This window comes from Monodelphis domestica, chromosome 7 (genome assembly GCF_027887165.1).
Source record: "Monodelphis domestica isolate mMonDom1 chromosome 7, mMonDom1.pri, whole genome shotgun sequence".
Taxonomy (NCBI): domain Eukaryota; kingdom Metazoa; phylum Chordata; class Mammalia; order Didelphimorphia; family Didelphidae; genus Monodelphis; species Monodelphis domestica.
In genome coordinates, this window is record NC_077233.1 from 23,120,532 (window position 1) to 23,140,138 (window position 19,607).

The following is a 19,607-nucleotide window of genomic DNA, read 5'->3' on the forward strand; positions in this document are numbered from 1 at the left end:
GCTGCCTGAGAAAAGGAGTCCATATAAATAGTAGAGAAGTCTTGCTCAACAGCTCAGGTTATAGAACATAAGAGAGATGAGTGAATAACCAACCGTAGAGCATATGCAATTTATCTGGATGCTAATAGAAACCATTTCTTACACAGTGTGTCATTTCCTATTGGAAATCTGGTAGCAGAGTAGGAAAGAACTGGGACTTGTTTTTTCTTCAAAAAAAATCAGTTCACCTCAGGGTCTAGAAATTCATTATTCAATTAACTGTTTAAAGGATGTGGCAGTGGCCATCAATATTGTAAGCAGTGCACCTCTTAAGAGACCTGATTAAAAGAGTATCCTTTGCAAAGTGCCTTGATGTTGGATAATTATTCAGTCCCTGTCATCTTAGCCCACTAGTGCCTCTGGTAAACAACCACCCTCAGCTTAAAGCAGTGTTTGGGTTCAGGAGTTAATAGTCCTATCAGTATTTCTTGCCATCTTTCTCTAACATCATTATTTTCTCATCACAAGAAAATATGGAAGTTACGAGCCTCAGAATAGTTAGGGCATACCCAACTAGCCCTTGTGGACTCTATGCTCCAGTAGGGAACTTTAGCACCTTTAAAACTCAAGGTTTCAAATAATTGGTGTAAGGCAGAGACAAGAGGAGGGGGTAGAAGTGACCTGAGCAGAAGACAGATAGTTAGTTTAGTGTAGGAAGGGAGGGAGGGAGTATTAGATGGATCTCCTCCCTTCTTGATTTCCACATAACAAATCATTAGCTGATTTTACAGAAACAGTAGACTGAAAAAATAAGTCCCGACATCAAAACAGCTAGATTTTCTTCAGCTGTGTTTTCAGTAGACACAAAAGGTAACAACCCAAGCAAGGCACTTGGTGCTTTATTTATGGAATGTATTTAACTTGGTATTGGGTATTTGTGATTGGACTGAATATCTTCTTATTGGTTTCCTTTTGGGGAGGAGGAGGAATAGTTAAGTCTGTGTCCTGATTCTTAAAAGCACACAGGGAGATTCCATAGACTGCCCACAAGAATACTTTTTTTAGATTTAACAACTCTCATTAATAGAAACCCACATCCACATATAAGCATGTGTATAAACATGTTTGTATGTAGGTATGCATCCATAGAAATTATGAGTTCCTTTTGGGGAGGGACTCTTTCTGTCTTTTTTTTGCATAGCTAGAATTTAACCCAATACATGGTCCATTAGGAACCTAATAAATGCTTGGTTGCTTATATTTACATATATTCATATATATATATATATATACATATATATATGTAGATTTTGAACCTTTGACTTCTGGGGAATGAAGTCAAAGGTTCAAAATCTCCATTTACAAAATCTAAGATTTAAAATTTTTGTTCAGAAAAAAAAAATCTTCAAGGAAAGAAGCTTGCTTAACACCTAAAATCCAGAGAGTGAAGTCAAAGGTCCAAAATCTCCATTTATACAAATAGATTAGATCAGACCTATGGTTTCATTGATATAAAAAACTCCCACTAAGTACATTCCTTTTACCAGAGTATATCAGTACTGGCTTTGCAACTTAGTCTTAGAAATTTTCCTCATTCCCCAATTGGTTAAGTGACTTTTCCAGAGTCACAAAGCTAGTATATATTTGAGGGTAGAACTTGAATTCAGGTTATCCTTATTCTGAAGTCATGTTCCTATACACTAAATGACTCTGTGTTCTGACAGAACTCTATTAAAAGAATTTCTTTTTAGTAAATCGATATCAGTGATTAAATTTGAATAGTCACAGCCTCAGGATCACTTCTGCAAGGGATATTTAGAGACAAGATTTGAATGCAGGTCTTTCTGACTCTAAGACTGTCTCTATCTACTATGCCCATGTCTTTTATACTACAATTTCAGTTGACTTTCTTTGCTCTATGATGACAGAGAAATATCCTTCCCCTTTCTGAGTTGCTTTGTCCTATAAAGGAAGAAACTGCAGAGATGGAAAGGTGCTCAGGACCTTGGACAGCAACATTGGATCTCAGAATAAGTCAGTATTATTTTGGCATCAGCTATAACATGATTGTGTATACTAGTCGCAGCTCAGAAAACTGAAAAATGAACTCAAAAGCTTTACTGGAGAGAATGCCAATGAACAAAGAGAACTCTGCCAGTGTATTATCCAGGCAAGAGAACTCACATCTCTTGAGTTCAGCAATGGCTGATGGTTCCTCAGCCCAGTGGAACATTTTAGAAAGCAAAGTCCATCTGCTGCATGGATAAGATTCCAGCGAGCTCCTGTACAGAAACTGTGATTGGGTCCTGATGTACATTCTGAGATTCTTCAAACACAGGGGGATACATTTATCTCCATGGTCATATTCAAATGCTATCTTCTGTCCCTGATGAGAATGAAGCAAAGCCAAGATACCTATCTCTATGGAACATAAAGACCCAATCATAGATAGAGAAGAATCTGTGGGCAGGAATTATTGAGCCAGTATGTTAAAAATACTTAGTGTAGGAGTAATAAGAAATAATGAGCATGGTTCTTCAACCGTCTCCTCCATCCTCCCAGGTGGGAGACTTGAGGCAGGAATATGAGAAGGGGCACAGTATTTTAATATACTTGGGTGATATCCCCTCATCCTTTGCCCCATGTAGTCATTTCTTTTAGACTGGGCAATGTCATATGTCATGAGTGCCTGATAAATACATAGCTCATGTTATAGCCATCATTCCAAACCTGTTCTAGGAACCTGCATGCCTAGGAAGAATTTGGGGTTCAGCCTGAGCATGTAGACTCAACTCATTCAATATAAACTGGTAATCATTTATTTTCAAGGTATGGGTGTACAAAGACAATAATGGAGCCTTCAAGGTTCTTATTCTTTATTGGCCAAGATAAATCCTCAAGGATTAATTAGTTACTTACTGTGTGTCAGGCAATGTACCAAGCAATACAATACAAGAAATAAATACTCTGTGTGTATGTGTGTATGGGGAGGTGTCAGGAAAGTCTTCCTTTAGGATCAGGCATTCTTACACTGAAGTCTGAAAACTTTTAATATACTATTTTAATATGCTTTTAATATATATTTCAATATAGTTGATTTCCTTTGTGACCGGATATTTTTTCTACATTTTAAAACATGGTTCTGAAAAGGTTTCCATTGATCTCACCAGACTGTCAATGGGGGAGCCATGATACTAAAAAGGTTAAAAACCCTTGCCTTATAAAATGATGCCTACATCATATCTTGAAGAAAGCAAGGGATTCTAAAAGGTGGAGGTGAGGAGGTAGTGAAATCCAGGTCTAGGAGACCACCTTTGAGAATATGGAGCTAAGAGATGGAATGTCAAATTTAGGGAACAGCAAATAGATCAATTTGGCTGGAATATTGAGTGTCTGAAGGGAAGTCATATGAAATAAGTCTGGAAAGGTAAACTCAAGCCAGACTTCAAAGAGCTTTATTTTTTTTAAACTTAAATTTCTCCCTTTGTAACAACTCTTAAGAGAGAATGGCAAGGGCTACGCAAATAGAGCTAAATGACTTGCTCAGGATCACATCACTAAGAAGTATCTGAGGCATGTGAAAAAATTTTAATACCAAACAGAAAAGTTTAAAGTTTATATTTGGTAGGATATATGATTCATTTCCTATCTACACAATAGCCAAATATTATATTACCACCTTCCAACCTTCTTTCTGCACATTTGAGAAAGAAATAAGCTGATTGTTATATATGTGTGGGAGGGATAGTGGTTTTTCTTCATTGAAATCTAATTCATCCAATGGAACATGTCTCTGAAACTTTAGGATGGATTTACAGTTTCTACAATAAACTAGACAGTCTTTTGACAACCAGATGAGAAAATATCTGTAGCCTCCATATACCATAGGAGTATTTGAAGAAATGTGAGTTGCTACTAGAAAATTACTTATATTTACCTACCAGAACTTTTAAGAAGCCTTGCCTTGGGAGGGTGGTCTTGAGGAACCCAGGAGGTTAGGCCTCATTTCATTTATTTGAAGAATTCCCAATATAAATCTGTAACTTACCAGGAACTTACGAGTTTTAGAGATGTGAGTGGGATGCATCAATGTGATTTGACCTATAGAGAATTCTTCCCCAGGACTTCTTATCTAAGCAGTATACTATATTGCCTTTTTGATTTAGTTAATGACAGTTGTTAACCTCTTTGCAAAATTTTACTTCTTGAAGTTGGCCCAGAGCTTCAAACAATTCCAAGGTTCCCGTTTCTAGTCTAAAATGTGTCTTTATCCTCCTTTTCCAAGATATGGTTCTTACTTAGGAAGTACAAAGCCATGGTTTGCCAATAGAACCATCTTCTTTTATGTAAGGAGCATTGCAAAAATCATCTTGGACAGCACCTCACCTTTCATATATACCACCAAATTAGGTCCCTGACATCATGCTATGAGCTAGGTAGGGCTACCCCATTTTACCCATCAGCAGCCCAAAGCTCAGGTGGGTAAAAGTTATTTGTTCAAGGTCACATAGCCAGGATGCAGTAGAGCTGGGACTTCTTGTCCAGTGTGCTTTCCACTAATTATATTGCTCTTCCGCTTATCAGATTACAAAATTCAAGATTTCATAATCTCATAATTACGACATCCAAGGTCACACTCTGGGAAATTCACAGGGATGCAGATCTTTCCTCCAACAGTTTCTGGACTCTGTTCAAAACAATTACATTGGCTAAAGTCCATTATCCTTACCATGGAGACATTAAGCAACTTCCTAAAAAGTCCTTGCTATGTAACCTATTTTCACTTTTTATCCAGGATTCCAGCTCAGCCAAGGTTTTATTTTACTTTCAGAACTTTTGTTTAGCTTTCTTCTTTTCTGTAGTCACAAGTGTTTACCGAACATTCATGCACTGCTATTTTGTGGTAAGGTAGGAGACTTCTAGGCTAAATAAATCTCATTTTCATCCAGCAGGCTCTATAGAGCTAATCACATATTTTGGAGAAAGCAGGTGAAGCTTTTCAAGTTCACCTCAATGCTAGAATGAAAGAGGAATTTCAGTAAAATAGAGGATACAGAAAGATCACATTGGGTGAGGGGGATGGGGAGTTAGAAAGACAGGGTGTCAGACAGACAGAGACAGAGAGATGCTCAAAGAACATTTCTTAAGACTGATCCCCCTATTTTTCATTTGAGGAAAGTAATACTTTTACTTAGGCATTTAGGTGGCAAGTTCAAATTAGACCACAGATACTACCTAGACAATTCTGGGAAAATTATTTGCCTCTGTTTACCAATATAAATAGAGATAATGATGGCTCCTACTTCACAAAGTTGTTGGGAGATAATATTTTTAAAGTGCTTAACCTAATGTCTTTCACCGAGTAAATGCTATAGAAATGCTTCTTCCCTTCCCTTCCCCTTAGAGGGATTTGTCTGTCCAAGATGATGTGCATCTGCCAGTTATAAATGACTGTTTGATGTAATTTGATAACATCTAGATGAGCCCTTGATGGAAAGTATGAGCCACATTTGTACCAGCTAGCTCTCCTCAGGTCTATAGCCATTCCTTGTCATCACCAACCCCTGCTAGCTCTCTCCTTAAGGCTAGAGTTCTAAGGGAGTCTCTGTGAATAGGACCACTGAAATAACCTGTCATTGCTAGATGAAAAGAGCTCAGTGGAAATGCCCTTCTTCTACTATACACTGAACACATCGTTGGGTACCTAGGACAGCTTGTAAGGAGGTTCACTGCACTTGTAAAGAAAAAAAAAACAGTCAAATCAAATCAGTTAAGAGGAGCTATTTAAAGAGCCAATGGGGGCCCAGGAGATTGAGAGACAGTTCTAGATATGGGAAGTTTGGGGTTCAATTCTAGCCTCAGACATTTCCTTATGGGGTGACCCTGGGTAAATCACTTAAGCCCCATTGCCTAGCCCTTATTACTCTTTTGCCTTAGAACCAATGCACAGTATTGATTCTAAGATAGAAGGTAAGGGTTTTAAGGGGGGGAAAAGAGCCAATAGTCAAAGCTGTTGATTAGATGATGTTCCTATTCAGAGAGCCACATGGCTATTCGGAGCCTGCCTAGAAAATATTATCCATAGTTATCTCCTAAACTAATTTCCTTGATTTATATGAATTCAAGCAGTGACAGTCTCTGCCAGGAGGCTCATATGTCAAGTTTGCTTTATACTATTCTTTTTCTTATGGATACCTGAGCCTTCTGGTATTTGACTACCTTGGGAGAAATTTGGTTTTCCAGATAATCCAGATATAACTAGTCTTTTTTTTTTCACATTCTTCTGAGAGGTATTTAAATTGTGAGAGAGGCAGAGTAATAATCTCTTTATACTTGGATGTTATTTTTTTCAAATCATATACTTCTAAATTCATGACACTATTGTATTCCTACCCAAAATACCTTTAGTGAAATGCTAAATGAAATATCAGAGTGAAAGCAAAGAGCGGTTAGGAAGAACTTTTGGTGAGTGGAGAACCGACGAACCATATTTCAAAGATTTCTTGTATTTCAAAACAGAAGACATATCGCCGATTCCTAGTTGGATTTTGAATGATTTATAACCTTTTATTTGTGGTGGAGTGTTGCAATCTATGTTGTCATGGAAATTCTATTGAATTTATAGTTCCATTTATCCAAAACGATTTTCCAGACTTCATTTCATGGTGAATCATGTGGCAGTTACTCTGGGTACAAAGCAATTTCTAAAAAGTTTCATATTATAAAGAGCATAAACACCAGAGAGGCTATTTTCCTATTTGTGAAATACAAATGAGTTTAAGATATAGCTGGAGACACAGATTTCCCCCCACCCTTCTCAATGTTCCCAAGATTTCAAACTTGGTCTGATGGCGTAACCACCACAATAATAATAATAACAATAACAATAATAATATCATCAAGCTTGGTCTGATGACAGCCACCATAATAATAATTATAATAATACCAACAATAATAATTCATAAAGGTCTTTAAAATATATGAAGTACTTTATAAATAGATCATTTTATCCTTACCACAATCCTGCAAAAAAAGTGCTATCATTATCATCCCTGTTTTATAGATGAAAAAAACAGAGGCAGAGAGAGATTAAGTGATTTCCTTAGGATCACTCAAAGGGCTAGAATTCAACTTGGGTCTTCTTGTCTCTAGATCCAAGCCTCTGTCCACTGGGCTTCCTAGAAGCATCCATGCATGGGACAATTAAACATTGGAGGCCAAGGGAGTTTTTTTGGTATCAGAAAGAATTTCAGTAAAAGCCAAGGATTGCCAAAATAAAGAAGAAATGTTTCTGGTAGATATTTGTTCATAGAGAAAACATATTTATCCCCATCCTTATGTCTCTTTATAATAGCTCTTCCCCTCCCTCCCTCCCAATGATTGATAATGACAATAATATTTATACACTTTAAAGTTTCCTCTGTCCTTTCCTGTGTGTGTGTATATACACACATATATCTACACATATCATAATTTACATATAAATGTAAAGTCACAATAACCCTGTTACATAGGTTATTGTCTTCATTTTATAAGTGAGGAGGCTGAAACTGAGAAGGAGGTTGAGTGATATGGTCAAGGTCACATAGATTGCAAGTGGTTATAGAAAAAATTGAACTCAGGATTCTAAATCCAGTGAACAAACTACACTACAAAGGAGGGAGAGGTGTCAAAGATGCCGTTTGATTTCCATTTTTCTTTCTCATATGCTGCCTAAGAAAATGGAATCTCCCTGTAGACTAAGTAGCATTCTTCATAACTTTCCATGGTGAAATGGAGTGACCCACAATGCTGGGCCAGGGTCCATGCAGAGAGCTAGAGGGCCACATACTTGGTCACTCTCCCACTTGTTATGAGTTGGTGAATTTAAGCTTCTTGTGGCCCTGATTCCAAGATCTAGTGCTTCTTGTGCCCCATTGTCAGGTGAGTTGACTACATTCATGAAATTGGAGCAGTGTGGTGCACCAGAGAAGCATTCACAGAATCTCAGAGCTAGAAGACTTCAAAGGCCATCTAGTCTGAACGGTTGTGGAAAAAAGGATCCCTCTAGTCCTACTGGACAAGGGCTCATCTGGGCTTTGCTTAAAAACCTTGAGGGAGAGGCAGCCCATTCTCCTTTGCGACAGCTTTGATTGTAAGGAACTTTGTCCTTTCATCAAACCTGTTGCTTCTCTTCCACCCTTCTCATCCACTGCTGATGGTTCTGACTTCTGGAGTCAAGCAGAACTAGTCTAAGTCCCCGGGACCAAGCAGAACTAATCTAAGCTCTCTTCTACATGACCCCCCTCCAGACTCTCAAAGACAGCAATCATTTACCACCCATCCCATCCTCCAAGTGCATCCTTTAGCCTCTTTGAGCCTCAGCTTCTTCACTGATTTTTTAAATACTCTCTAAATTTCTTTCCAAATCTCAAATTCTACAACCCTATGCTCAGGTAGCCTAGCTGCTCAAAATATCTTGCTTTTTCCTTCAGTCATTTGGCTTTGAAAGAAATTTAAAATGAAGCATGCCCTAGTAAAAATTTGGAAGAACATAACATTACCATGGATATATGTTAATAACTAGAAGTGAGCCACATCTAGGAAAAGGTGATAAAATTATTATCTCAATGAAGTTACAGTTTCTTAAAAATCATCTCTTGCAAACACTTAAGATGGAATAGCCAGCTCCATGTAGGAAGGAAAGGGGTAAAGAAAAGACAGAGATCTACATCCCCTTCCCTAATCCCAGCATGTTGAGTGATATGGTTAGGCTAAACTTTGTGTAAGTCACAGAACTTCAGTAAGTTTTGTTACTGTTTTGGAGGGAGGGGAGGAGAGATTCTCCCCCCCCCAACTAAAAAATTTGAAACCCACTTGTAAGGTAGTTGAGGATGATTCCATGTCCCAGGGTTATTGGTGAAAAAAAGGAAATAATTAAGGATTAGTATATTCCATAATTAATGATATATAAAGCAAATATTTCAGAATGTTTAATTTAATGGAACTGAGTTTCTAAAAAAAAAAGTCCATTATGTCCCTGCTAGTGTTTGGAGCTATATGCATCTAAAAACACACTCCCAAATTGAATTCTAAGATTCCAGCACAAGGAAAACTTTGCAGAGGCTCTAAAAAATTGGCCAGCCCTTTGAAATATTTCACTTTTTGCTTTACTTCCAGTGGCTGTTCTTTTTGTGAAAGAGTTATGGTCAGGCAAATTACTGACTCCCTATTAATCATCAATGCCATGTATGTTACAGGGTGTCCCAAAAGTCGTAGTGCAGTCAAAAACTTTCATAGCCTATGTCTGCACTAAGATTTTTGGGACCCCCTAGATTTCATTCTTGTGCTTCTCACACTTGTTTTGCCAAGAGCCTGGAGCAATAGATGCAGGTGGTTGATTGAAATGAAGTGAAAGAGGGGAGATGTGAATGGTCTAGTGAGAAACCTGGGGTTAGACTCTTTGAGAAGACTGACTTGAAAGGAAAAGAGCAATGAATAGGAAGCAAAAGGGTTAGCAGCTGCCTATAATCATTCATTTTCCCCAAGCTATTAAATACACAAGTAAAAAAAATTCAGGACTTTTTCCTATTGTTGTCATAGCCATGTGAGATCCAGCCTCCAGCCCCCAAGACTCAGCTGTAGCACTAAATAAATAACAATATTAACCTATCACTGAATCCCAGCTCATGAGGTGGAAGGGACTTCAGGCCAGTGACTCTACCCCTCTCATTTTACAGATAAAGAAACTGAGGCTCAGAGAATTTGTCATACTTAGTAGTGTAAGATTTCAATTAATATCCAATAATCCCAAGTATTATATTTTATAAAATTTATTAATAATCACTTGAAGTAGAAGAAATAAAAGGACAAAAATAAAGTTTTCCCAGCCTCTTTTACAGGAAAAGAGAGAAGGGAAGGGGTCACACACAGACTTTATCTCCAAGATATAAGGATGTAACGTGAGGATGAAAGTGGGATGCTGGGATTTAGAGTCCTGGGGAGCAGATTCTAATCATACAGTAGTAAATGATAGAGGAGAAATTTGAACTCCATTCCAATCCCCTTCCGACTGTACTATGCTACCTTTGGGAAAATCCCCCCATCTCCTATGCTCTCCTATTTACATGGCCATTAAACAGGCTGTTATATTATATTATGGTCATATTATATATATTACAGTCATAAGACTATTATCTTATGACATTTCTGGTATAACACTTCTTCTTTAGCTCTCAGATCAGGAGGGAAAAAAGTGAAAAATTGGAGGGGGAAAATGGGAGGAGAACCCATGTTTTGGTGTGCCTATATGAATACCGTGTCCTTATACCCTACAATATTTAAACTTGGTTTCTGTGAAGCGTGTGCTTCAGAAAGCCTCTTATTGCCTCCCTGTTATAGAAAGGGAGATGTTACACAGGAACAGCTTCTTTAAGCCTTTACCATATGTTTTCAATATCTATAGTTTAGCTCCTGTTTGTTCACTGATTGGGGCTTTTGTGGTGTTGTTTCTTACCATGTCAAGTTCCATTCTGTAATACCATGATAGTGTCAGGTGATAATAATCAGGATGAATGTTACCTTTGTGGACTGCTGGGAAGAGGGATGGGGAACTGTTTAGGGAGAGGGCAGAGAGTCACCCACAAAGACTCTATAAGGCCCATAGAAATATCCATGTGTTTTCTGGCCAGGTCATGCTGGAGCCAGCTCAAACCACCTGGAAAGAGTTGATTGTTAAATTTTTTTCAGTGTGGACATTTACACTGGGGAAATCATCAAATGGTAAAAAAATCTGGATTTTATTGTCATGTTGATTGTCTAGACTTAAGAAAGGTATTCAGAAAATGTTAATAGCCCACTTTGGTTGCTCAACATTTATCAGTACAGCCCTAGTTCTGTCATAAAACAGAATTCTAAACACTTAATAAATGTTCTTCCTCTCTATCTAAATGCTTGGAATGTGGCTATTTGACTGGATCACCACCTCCCAGGGTATCTGGAGGTTCAGATGAGATGGGATAATGTCCTCAAAGCCTTTTCAAACTTGAAATCACCATATAAAGGTTATCATTGATAGATTTGGCATACAGTTGTCTTTGTAATGGAAAACTTCTTCCCTGGATTCAAAAGGATCATGGGATCCTAGGTCTAGAGCTGGAAGGGACCTCAGCAGATCTTAACCCCAACTCCCCCATTTTACAGATGATGAAACAAATATTTACAAAGGCATATTTCATGCAAGAAGTTTAATAACTAAATTTTAAAAAATTAAAACTCTTACCTTCCATCTTAGAATCAATACTGCATACAGAAGGGTAGTAAAGATTAGGCAGTAAGGATAAAGTGACTTGCCCAAGGTGACACAGCTTAGAAGAAATGATTGGGTCTTTATGAGTAACTCAGTTTAAAGACAGTTTCCTTTTCTTTTTCCTTCTTGCATATTGATATATTTGTGGTGGTTCGCAATAGGTGGGATTTTTTTTTAACTGAGGTGGTTGGATTATGACTTAATGAGAGCAGGATGAGAGAGCAGAGGGAGACCAAGAGGAAAAACAATTGGATTTAGCACAGCCCTGGTGGACAGTGTGAGGTTTCAATGGTGCCTATTTTCTTCCCCTGAGTGTGTTGAATCAATAATTGCCCCCCCCCTCTCTCTCTCTCTCTCTTTCTCTCTCTCTCTCTCTCCCCACCCCCCCCCCATCTCAGAACCTGTCTATTCCAAAGAGTTTTCTAATCCTCTCTCAAAATGACCAACATTTTTCTTTGCTCACCCATCACCCATTTCCCCTTTTTTCACCTTCATCCTTCCTTTCTCTCCCTCCTCACCTCTCACCTTACCTGACTTTACATTGTCTACTTTCTCTTTGCCCTTCCCTCTTCTCTTCCTTCTGCCCCATGCTAACATAATTCAGCAGTTGTCTCTGTGGGAGGCCTGTGTCTGAGAAAAAGAATCATCATCTTAGTTCCCAGTAGGGTGTTTGGATAAGATCTTTCCTAATCCATATCATCCCCCCCCCATTCTCAAAATCCATTCCTCTTTTTAAAAAATAACCAGTTGTAGATGAAAGTGCCCTTGAAAAAACAAATCTTTAAATATTTTCCATCCCCTACTTCACAAGACATACATTAAACAATGCTGCTTTCCCTCCCCTGTTTCACTCTAAGGTTGCACTCTGCAAACAGGTCAAATTGGAGAACCTCCATTTTAACAAGGAAGTGAAATGTAATTTTCTGAATTCACTGAAAACTTAAGGAGTTTCTCTCTAGTTTAGTTGCATCAAACCCAAAGCAATTCACCCAGTATTGAACGGTTTTAATTTGAACCTCAATGAATGGATTTTTCTCTGTGCAAATTCATGAAAGCTAAAGCTGTCCAAACCTGGAGGCACCACATTTGTAAGGAACTGACAGAACCAATGGAAACTAAGGGACTGGGGGACTGGGGCAGTGATAAGAAAAAAGCTGGGGCAGCCAGTGGGGGTGGGAGGGGTGGAATATACATGTTTACTTGCATATATGATAAAATACTCTATTCCAAGGTCTCCTAAACTTCAACTGTCATCCTCCCCATTCTTCTTACCTCCCAGCAGGACCTTTCAAAACAGAAATACTTCATCGTCTGAACTTCTGTTCCTTGTATTCAATACCTGTCACTGTCTTGACCTGGGACTTGCTAATAAGTGTGGTCTAATAAACTGCTCCAGTCAGTAATCATAGCTTAGCTCTATGTGGAAAAGGGGGACTGGGACTTCTTTAATTTCAAGTAACTGACTCAGTCTTGAGAGTGAGCGATCAGTCTAGGAAGGTGTCCTTCTGAGAAGTGAGAGCGGGAGAAATCGGGGCCTGTCAGTTTTGCTCTGGTTTTCTCTTCGGTCTAGAAGAGCTCTGAAAAATCAAGAAGACTCCCTATCTTTTATTGGAACTAGTAAGAAGTCAAGGAGCTCTTCTCAATATGGGATGTACAAAAGAATTCTGTGGGCTGATTTTTTGTTGTTGATGTTTCCTAAAAGGATTTAAGTACAAATAACTTGTAATATTGTTACCATTTGCCAAAATAAACAGTAAAGTTAAGTTGATTTATTTATCACGTACACTAAAGGAAGAGTCACAGGCAAAGTAAATACAAAATACAAATGTTTCATGGCAGATACCAATCACATCTATACAATACATCCAGATGATGTATGTCTCTGTTGTCTTTGTATTGAGAATGGGACTATATAACTAGAAATTGTTATAGCTGCAGTGTAGCAAGGGTGTGCCTACTAAGGGGTTCAAGTACACCCCACAGTACTATCATGTTCACTTCTTATCAAAGTATTGACCTATTCGAGATTCCAGAAGAATAATGATGCAACATTACCCACCCCTTGGCAGAGGGATCAACTCAATACAAAATAAAAGAAGTGCCTTGGTGGTTCAGTGGATAGAGAACCAGCCCTAGAGCCAGGAGGTTCTGGATTCAAATATGACCTCAGACACTTCCTAGCCGTGTATCCCTTGGGAAAGTCACTTAACTCCTATTGCTTACCCCTTACTGTTCTTCTGCCTTTGAACTCATACTTAGTATCCATTCTAAGACAGAAGGTAAGTATTTTTGAAGTTCTTGTTTGACTGGGATCCTGGGTATCAGCCTTAGCATACTTGACTTGAGCCAGTCTGTCCAAGGTGGATAACTCATTTATTTTCCTTTTTTTTTTTAACAGATGCAGATTTATTTTTACAATCCCGATGACTTCGACAGCTTTCAGACAGCAATTTCAGAAAACCGAATAATAGGAGCCGTGGCTGTCTTTTTTCAAGTAAGTGAACTGGTAGCTGAAGTACTTTTAACCAGAGAGTTCTCAAAGTATTTTTTTAAATTCATTGAATTGTTCCATGTTTAATGGATGCATCTGTTTTCTTGTTCACACCTGTCCAAATGAAAGATATTTCATATTGTCGGATGTGTGATTTAAAATGTAAATAAGTATGTTTAGAAACATAATGAAAATTTTTGCATGAATTATTCTGATTTTATGGCTACTTGACTGGTACACAGATTGGAGAGCACATCTTACTTCTTGGCTAAAGCTCGCGAAACAGGTTCTCTTAGCATATTAAGAGGCTGATGTAAGAAGTGGTTTTCTTGGGGGTAACTTTAAAATTAGACCTTGCTTGTGAGTAGATTAATAAATAGCATCAGTCGCTTTTGTAGAGACCCTCTTTCCCCCTCCCTTCCATTTCCATGGCAACTTAAGTTTTTATTGAGACCAGATTTCCACGTCAGTGAATTTATGCACTCCCTTTTAAAAAATGCATTTTCCTGAGATGAATGTTCATTTCACCGATGTGTTGGTTCAGCACTCCAAGAGCTCTTGCCGAACTCCACAGAATGGATTGCTGATCATGCCATGTAGCCAAGTCCAATTAAAGGATCATCAAGCAGGGTGACTTTGACATGTCTATGGGAAGAAGGGTTGTGGTTCTGGAGGACAGGGCAGGTTCAGAGAAATGTATTGGGGTGGCTTTCAGAGACCAGTGAGTCTCCAAATGGACTAACTGTGTGAGCTAAGACATACAACCAGACACAGCTTTTGCAAAGTATATTCAATGGGAATTTACTTTCTGGTGGGCCAAAGAAAGCTCAAAGAAATCATTGATCAGGTCTTCCTCATCTCTTGTTATCTTGGCATGGAAACGTGCGTATGTAAGCTCTCCTATAAAAATAAGAATTTGTTCATTTTTAATAAGGAAGAATAGACTCCCCCCCCTTTTTTAAGGGCTCCTTCTACTTCTTATGTGATGTCAAGGCCATGTCAATATAAATATAATACTATGGCAGAAAGGGTATAAAGAGAACATCACAAAATGTATGAACTTCTTTAATGGCATAAGAACTTTTAGAATCCTCCTGGGTCTCCTGTGAAGAAATGTTTCCATGACCTTTTCCATGACCAGGAATGTTCTCTATAGCTCTTCTCCCTTCTCCCCTTCTTTTTCTTTCCTTCTGTATAAATGGAGATTTTGAACCTTTGACTTCATTCCCCAGAATTCCTTAGTATTTCCCAAAATTTCCTATAATCTCTCCTGTGTCTCCACGTTGGTGGGATCACATTATTGGTATTTAACTGGCGGTACTCCGCGGTACTCCCTCATCCTTTTTCGGGGGCAACAATCAGCAGTGATGGTAGTGAGTGGGGATGGCTAAAAATGGCTAACCAGCCATGGACATGTGGTTTTCATTTTGTGTCCTCTTTATTCCTTGATTTCTAATGATCCTTAATAAACCTTATAAAATATAATATTTTTATTATTAAAGATTATAATTGAATTTTTACACTTCTCAGAGTAGGTCAGTGGGAAGCATACTGGGTTCAAATCTCATCCCTCATATGGACTTTTTATGTGATGGAGGGCAAGTCACTTGTCCTCTGTGAACCCCACTTGCTCATCTGTAAAATGAGGAGTTTGGACTCCATTGAGTCCTCTGAGGTCCTTTCTGGCTTTCAGTCTCTACTACTGTGGTCCTCTCTGGCAGCATGATCAAATGAGATAAGCTGTTTGAAAAAGCATGAATGATGGGGATGGGGATAGACTTGGTTTGGCTATAGGGCATGGAAATGGAGGCAGGAGAGGAAACTTATTTCAAACCACCTTAGGATGATTTTGATCCTTCCATTCTGGCAGGCTAAAGAGAACATTCAAGATAAGACAGGAGGAGAATTTAAGGGGTATTATAAAGCCATTCAGGAGACATTTGTTGGGAAACTCTTACTTTCTATAGTAAAATCAATCAAAACAATCATGGCATTTCCATAGCTTTTTAAGGTTTCAGATGCATTTTACAAATATTATGTCATTTTATCCTCATAACAACCCAAGGATGTAGGTGGTTTTATTATCCTGATTTTATAGCTGAAAAACCTGGGACCAACAGGGTTTAAAGGACTGGCCCAAGGTCACACTTCTATAAGTGCACGGGGCCAGATTTAAACTCAGATCCTTCCGATTCCATATCATATACCCCATTCACTGACCCTACTGCCTTTATAAGTACCTATTGTGTGGCAACATTGTACCCTGAACAGAGTGCTGGCTCAGAAAACAAAATGACCTGAGTTCCAATCTCACCTCTGACACATACCAGCTAACTGACCCTGGGTAAGACCTTTAAGCAATTACTTTTTTAGGCAACTCTTCCAAGACTAGAAGGGGCCAACGTGTATTGATAAAAGGAATTTCCTCACCTGGGAGTTCTTCATGTTCATAAAAGTATTAGTGTAATCCATGTCCACTATCCCCTTTGTGACAGTAAAATATTTGTATAGAGAAATCAACAGAGGGGAAGCAGTATAGAACATTGTAAAGAGCACAGGCTTTGGAGTCAAAAGTATTGGATTTGAATCCCACCTCTGATAATTCTAAGCATTATGACCATGGGCAAATCACTTTTCCTGATTTTTTCAAATGAAGCAGTTGGAAGGGATGCTGTATTTGGAGTTAGAAGACCTAGTTTCAAATTCAGCTTCCACCATTCGTGACTTCAATGAACTTGGGAAGTGATTTACCCTCCCTAGTACTCAGATTCCACATCAATTCTTCCATTAAGATGCCCTCTGAGTTCCCATTCCAATTCTAAACCAATTGTCCTCCAATCTAAGACCCTCAGACCAATATTTGTCAGGGAAATCCTTTCCAAAATGTATGTTTCCTGAACTACAGACTCAAAATCATGACTATAAAGAATATCGAGAAATAGGACAGTTCTTTGCACAGACACTCCATCTCCCACTTCTGGATTTTTTAAACTGGCTGTGCCTCATGCCTGGAACACCTTCCCAATTCATCTCTCCCTCTTCGATTCCCCAGATTCTTTCAGGTCCCAGTTAAAGCTCCATATTCTCCTAGAAACCTTTCCCTATCCCTTTTCATTCTAGTGTCTTCGCTCTATTGATTATGTCCAGCTATCCGGTATATACCGTTTGAATACAAAGTTGTTTGTATCTTGCTCTACCATTAAATTATAAGCTCCTGGAGAGCAGAGACTGTATTACTATTTTATTTATTTATTTGTTTTTGCTTTTCTTTGTATTCCCAGCACTTACCATATTGCCCAGCACATAGAAGGTACTTAAAAGATGCTAGGCTACTACTGTTCTAGTTTTAATAGATTCGATGTTTCCTTCATTCTTTCTTATGCCTTTTGGGCTATTTCAAAGTGAGTCAGGTATCCCTTTGTTTGTCCAGAGTGAGTACACCAGCTCTAAACTAGGGCCCTTGTGTTCTAACTGAAGAAATCTCACCATATCTAAATATCTCCAAATACTACATACCATGATGCACTCTGGTTAGCCTCCTGCCTTGCACATTTTATTCTCCCTTCCAACTCTTATTCCACATCTTATCTTGGGATTAATGATCAAATCAGCATTAATTACCATTTCTGGAAAGGGCATCAATCAATTGCCCTAATACTTTACTCATCAAACCTGTGACTATTCAAACTAAAACATGTCAACCTTGCCACTATTCCATAGGTGTGGAATTGGCAATTGATATTATTTTATTAATTAATAACATAATTTTATTGATTATCAATATTATTATTGATAATGTATTGATTATTATTAAATTATTAAAAATTAAAATTTTAACTCACCTTGCATATTTGTTTGTTTATTTATTTATTTATGTATCCTTGTTTGTTCTATTATTTGAAAATAATAAAATTGAGCAACAACCCTGATATTAGAACTGTCTAGAAAACTAGTTTCAGAGACTGAAAAATCTGAAGTCAATTCCCAAAGACGGTCTTTGTGACCTTGGGCAAGTCATGTTACTGGTGAGTGGCCCAAAAACTTGTCTTAGTCACAGATGTACAACAGGCTCCCCACAACAATGATATCACCTCTCCAGAAAAAAAGAGTAACAATTTTTTTTTAATATTCTACAATTCATACCTTACCTTGCATTTGAATCTTATAAGTAAGTAACTCGAGTAAATTTAGGAAATCTGTGTTTTATATAAAAAATGAAATGAAGGAGTAACATTTATTTCAAAACTTTCAAAACTCCAGCAATCAAATATAATTTACAAGTCTCAATTTCACCCTCTAGTTACCTTAAGTAAGATCCCCTCATCATTCAGAATGTTGTCTCTCACGCTTGGTCACTTTTCGTAGCTTGACTTTATAACCACTTGGATCTGATCTAATCTTATTAAGAAGCTGAGGCCCAGACTAAGCTTTGTTTTCTAACTATCTAACCAACAACTTAGTAGCTGTAAGTTGGCAGTTGATGGTTGTTTCATCTCACATTCCTTTATCCTGTCAACTATTTGGCATCTCCATTTTATGGCTTTGGGTATCTTGCATTTCTATGAAACATAAAATGAATGTTTAATTTATGATTTCTTGGGAAGTTCCTGTTCATATCCTTCAAAGCCAGGATACAATTAACATCTGAATTCTGAAAGTGCATTTTTGCATCCTGTCTGCTTCTGAACTTTTAGGGGTACAAATAAAGGATTCTTTAAGAATAGCCGCATTTAAAACCTTAGTGCCTTCCAAGACTTCCTTCTACCTTGCACCTTGCTCCTTCTGCGTGTTACTTGTGTTCCAAATGCAGCTACTTCAGAATCATTGCATCAGACAGGGATATGCAATTTTTATAAGGTGTACACCCAGAGATCTGGGCCGTAGGCATATTTTTCAAACATTGAAAGAATAAATACACAGTACGCTTGATTTATTTATGGGTTGTCTTTTTTAGTACTTCTTTCTGACACCCTAACTTAGACAACTGTATTGGCTGCCTCATAATTTACATGTTTGCTTTGCAGCTGTAACATAGCTTTTTGTGACTTCTCAATCCTGTACATTTTTATTTGTAGCCCAAATATGAATACGCTAACTAGTTCAGCTCTGTTGTCCATATTTAAGTCACTGGAGCCTCTCCTCATCTGATCCCAGTCCCTAGCTGAAAGTCAAACTGCTAAATGGGCATTCTCCCCATCCACCAATCCTTTCTTTCATCTGATGTCGCAGTTACAGGATGCCTAATCGTTAGAGAGGTTTGTCTGTATGCTACATAGTTCAACTGAATGGCCACACCTGGGAGAAGTGCTAAAAATTGGTAAGAGAAAGACAATCTCTTCCTCCCTTGCCTCCTCTCAGCCACCCAGCTCTTTGCTTCCAAGATCCTACCTTCAACTTCTAGTAAAAGATAAATGCCCCAAAGATGTTTTGGTCTTCACTTGGAAATTGTCTGCCTGTGAAGTTGATTTTAAACTACAAAATGTCATATAAACACAAGATGCCACCATTTACCATAAGATTCCTAATCAAGAAACCCCAGAACTTGCTATTATCATCCCTACGTGTACGTCTTTGTCTTTTCTTGCAAGGTTGACATGAGAAAGGGAGTCAAGTGAAGGAGACCTGCTTCATTTTGGCTAGCAATAAGAAACTTTTTAATAGAAACAAAATTATTGTGTGATTTTTTTTAAGGGAGAGAAAGGAAGGATCAAGTGAATGCTTTCTGTTCTTTAGTAAGCCAGATTGGAGAAAGACCTGAGTCCCATGGCAGAAAATGGCGGCCATGGAAAGAGGAAACCAGACAGACCAAGTTTGCGGGCTGTTCTCAGAAGGAGCCCATTTAAAGAAGCA

At 38.2% G+C, this 19,607-nt stretch overlaps 1 protein-coding gene across 2 annotated transcripts in view; it reads left to right on the forward strand.

Moving 5' to 3' along the window:
* Window positions 1-19,607, forward strand: part of PTPRG (protein tyrosine phosphatase receptor type G) — an 822,458-nt gene that overhangs the window by 523,682 nt on the left and 279,169 nt on the right. For both annotated transcript variants that reach the window (XM_007499993.3, XM_007499994.3), the window contains exon 5: window positions 13,665-13,760. In XM_007499993.3, the coding sequence (XP_007500055.1) occupies window positions 13,665-13,760 (96 nt within the window). The remainder of the gene's footprint in view (window positions 1-13,664; window positions 13,761-19,607) is intronic.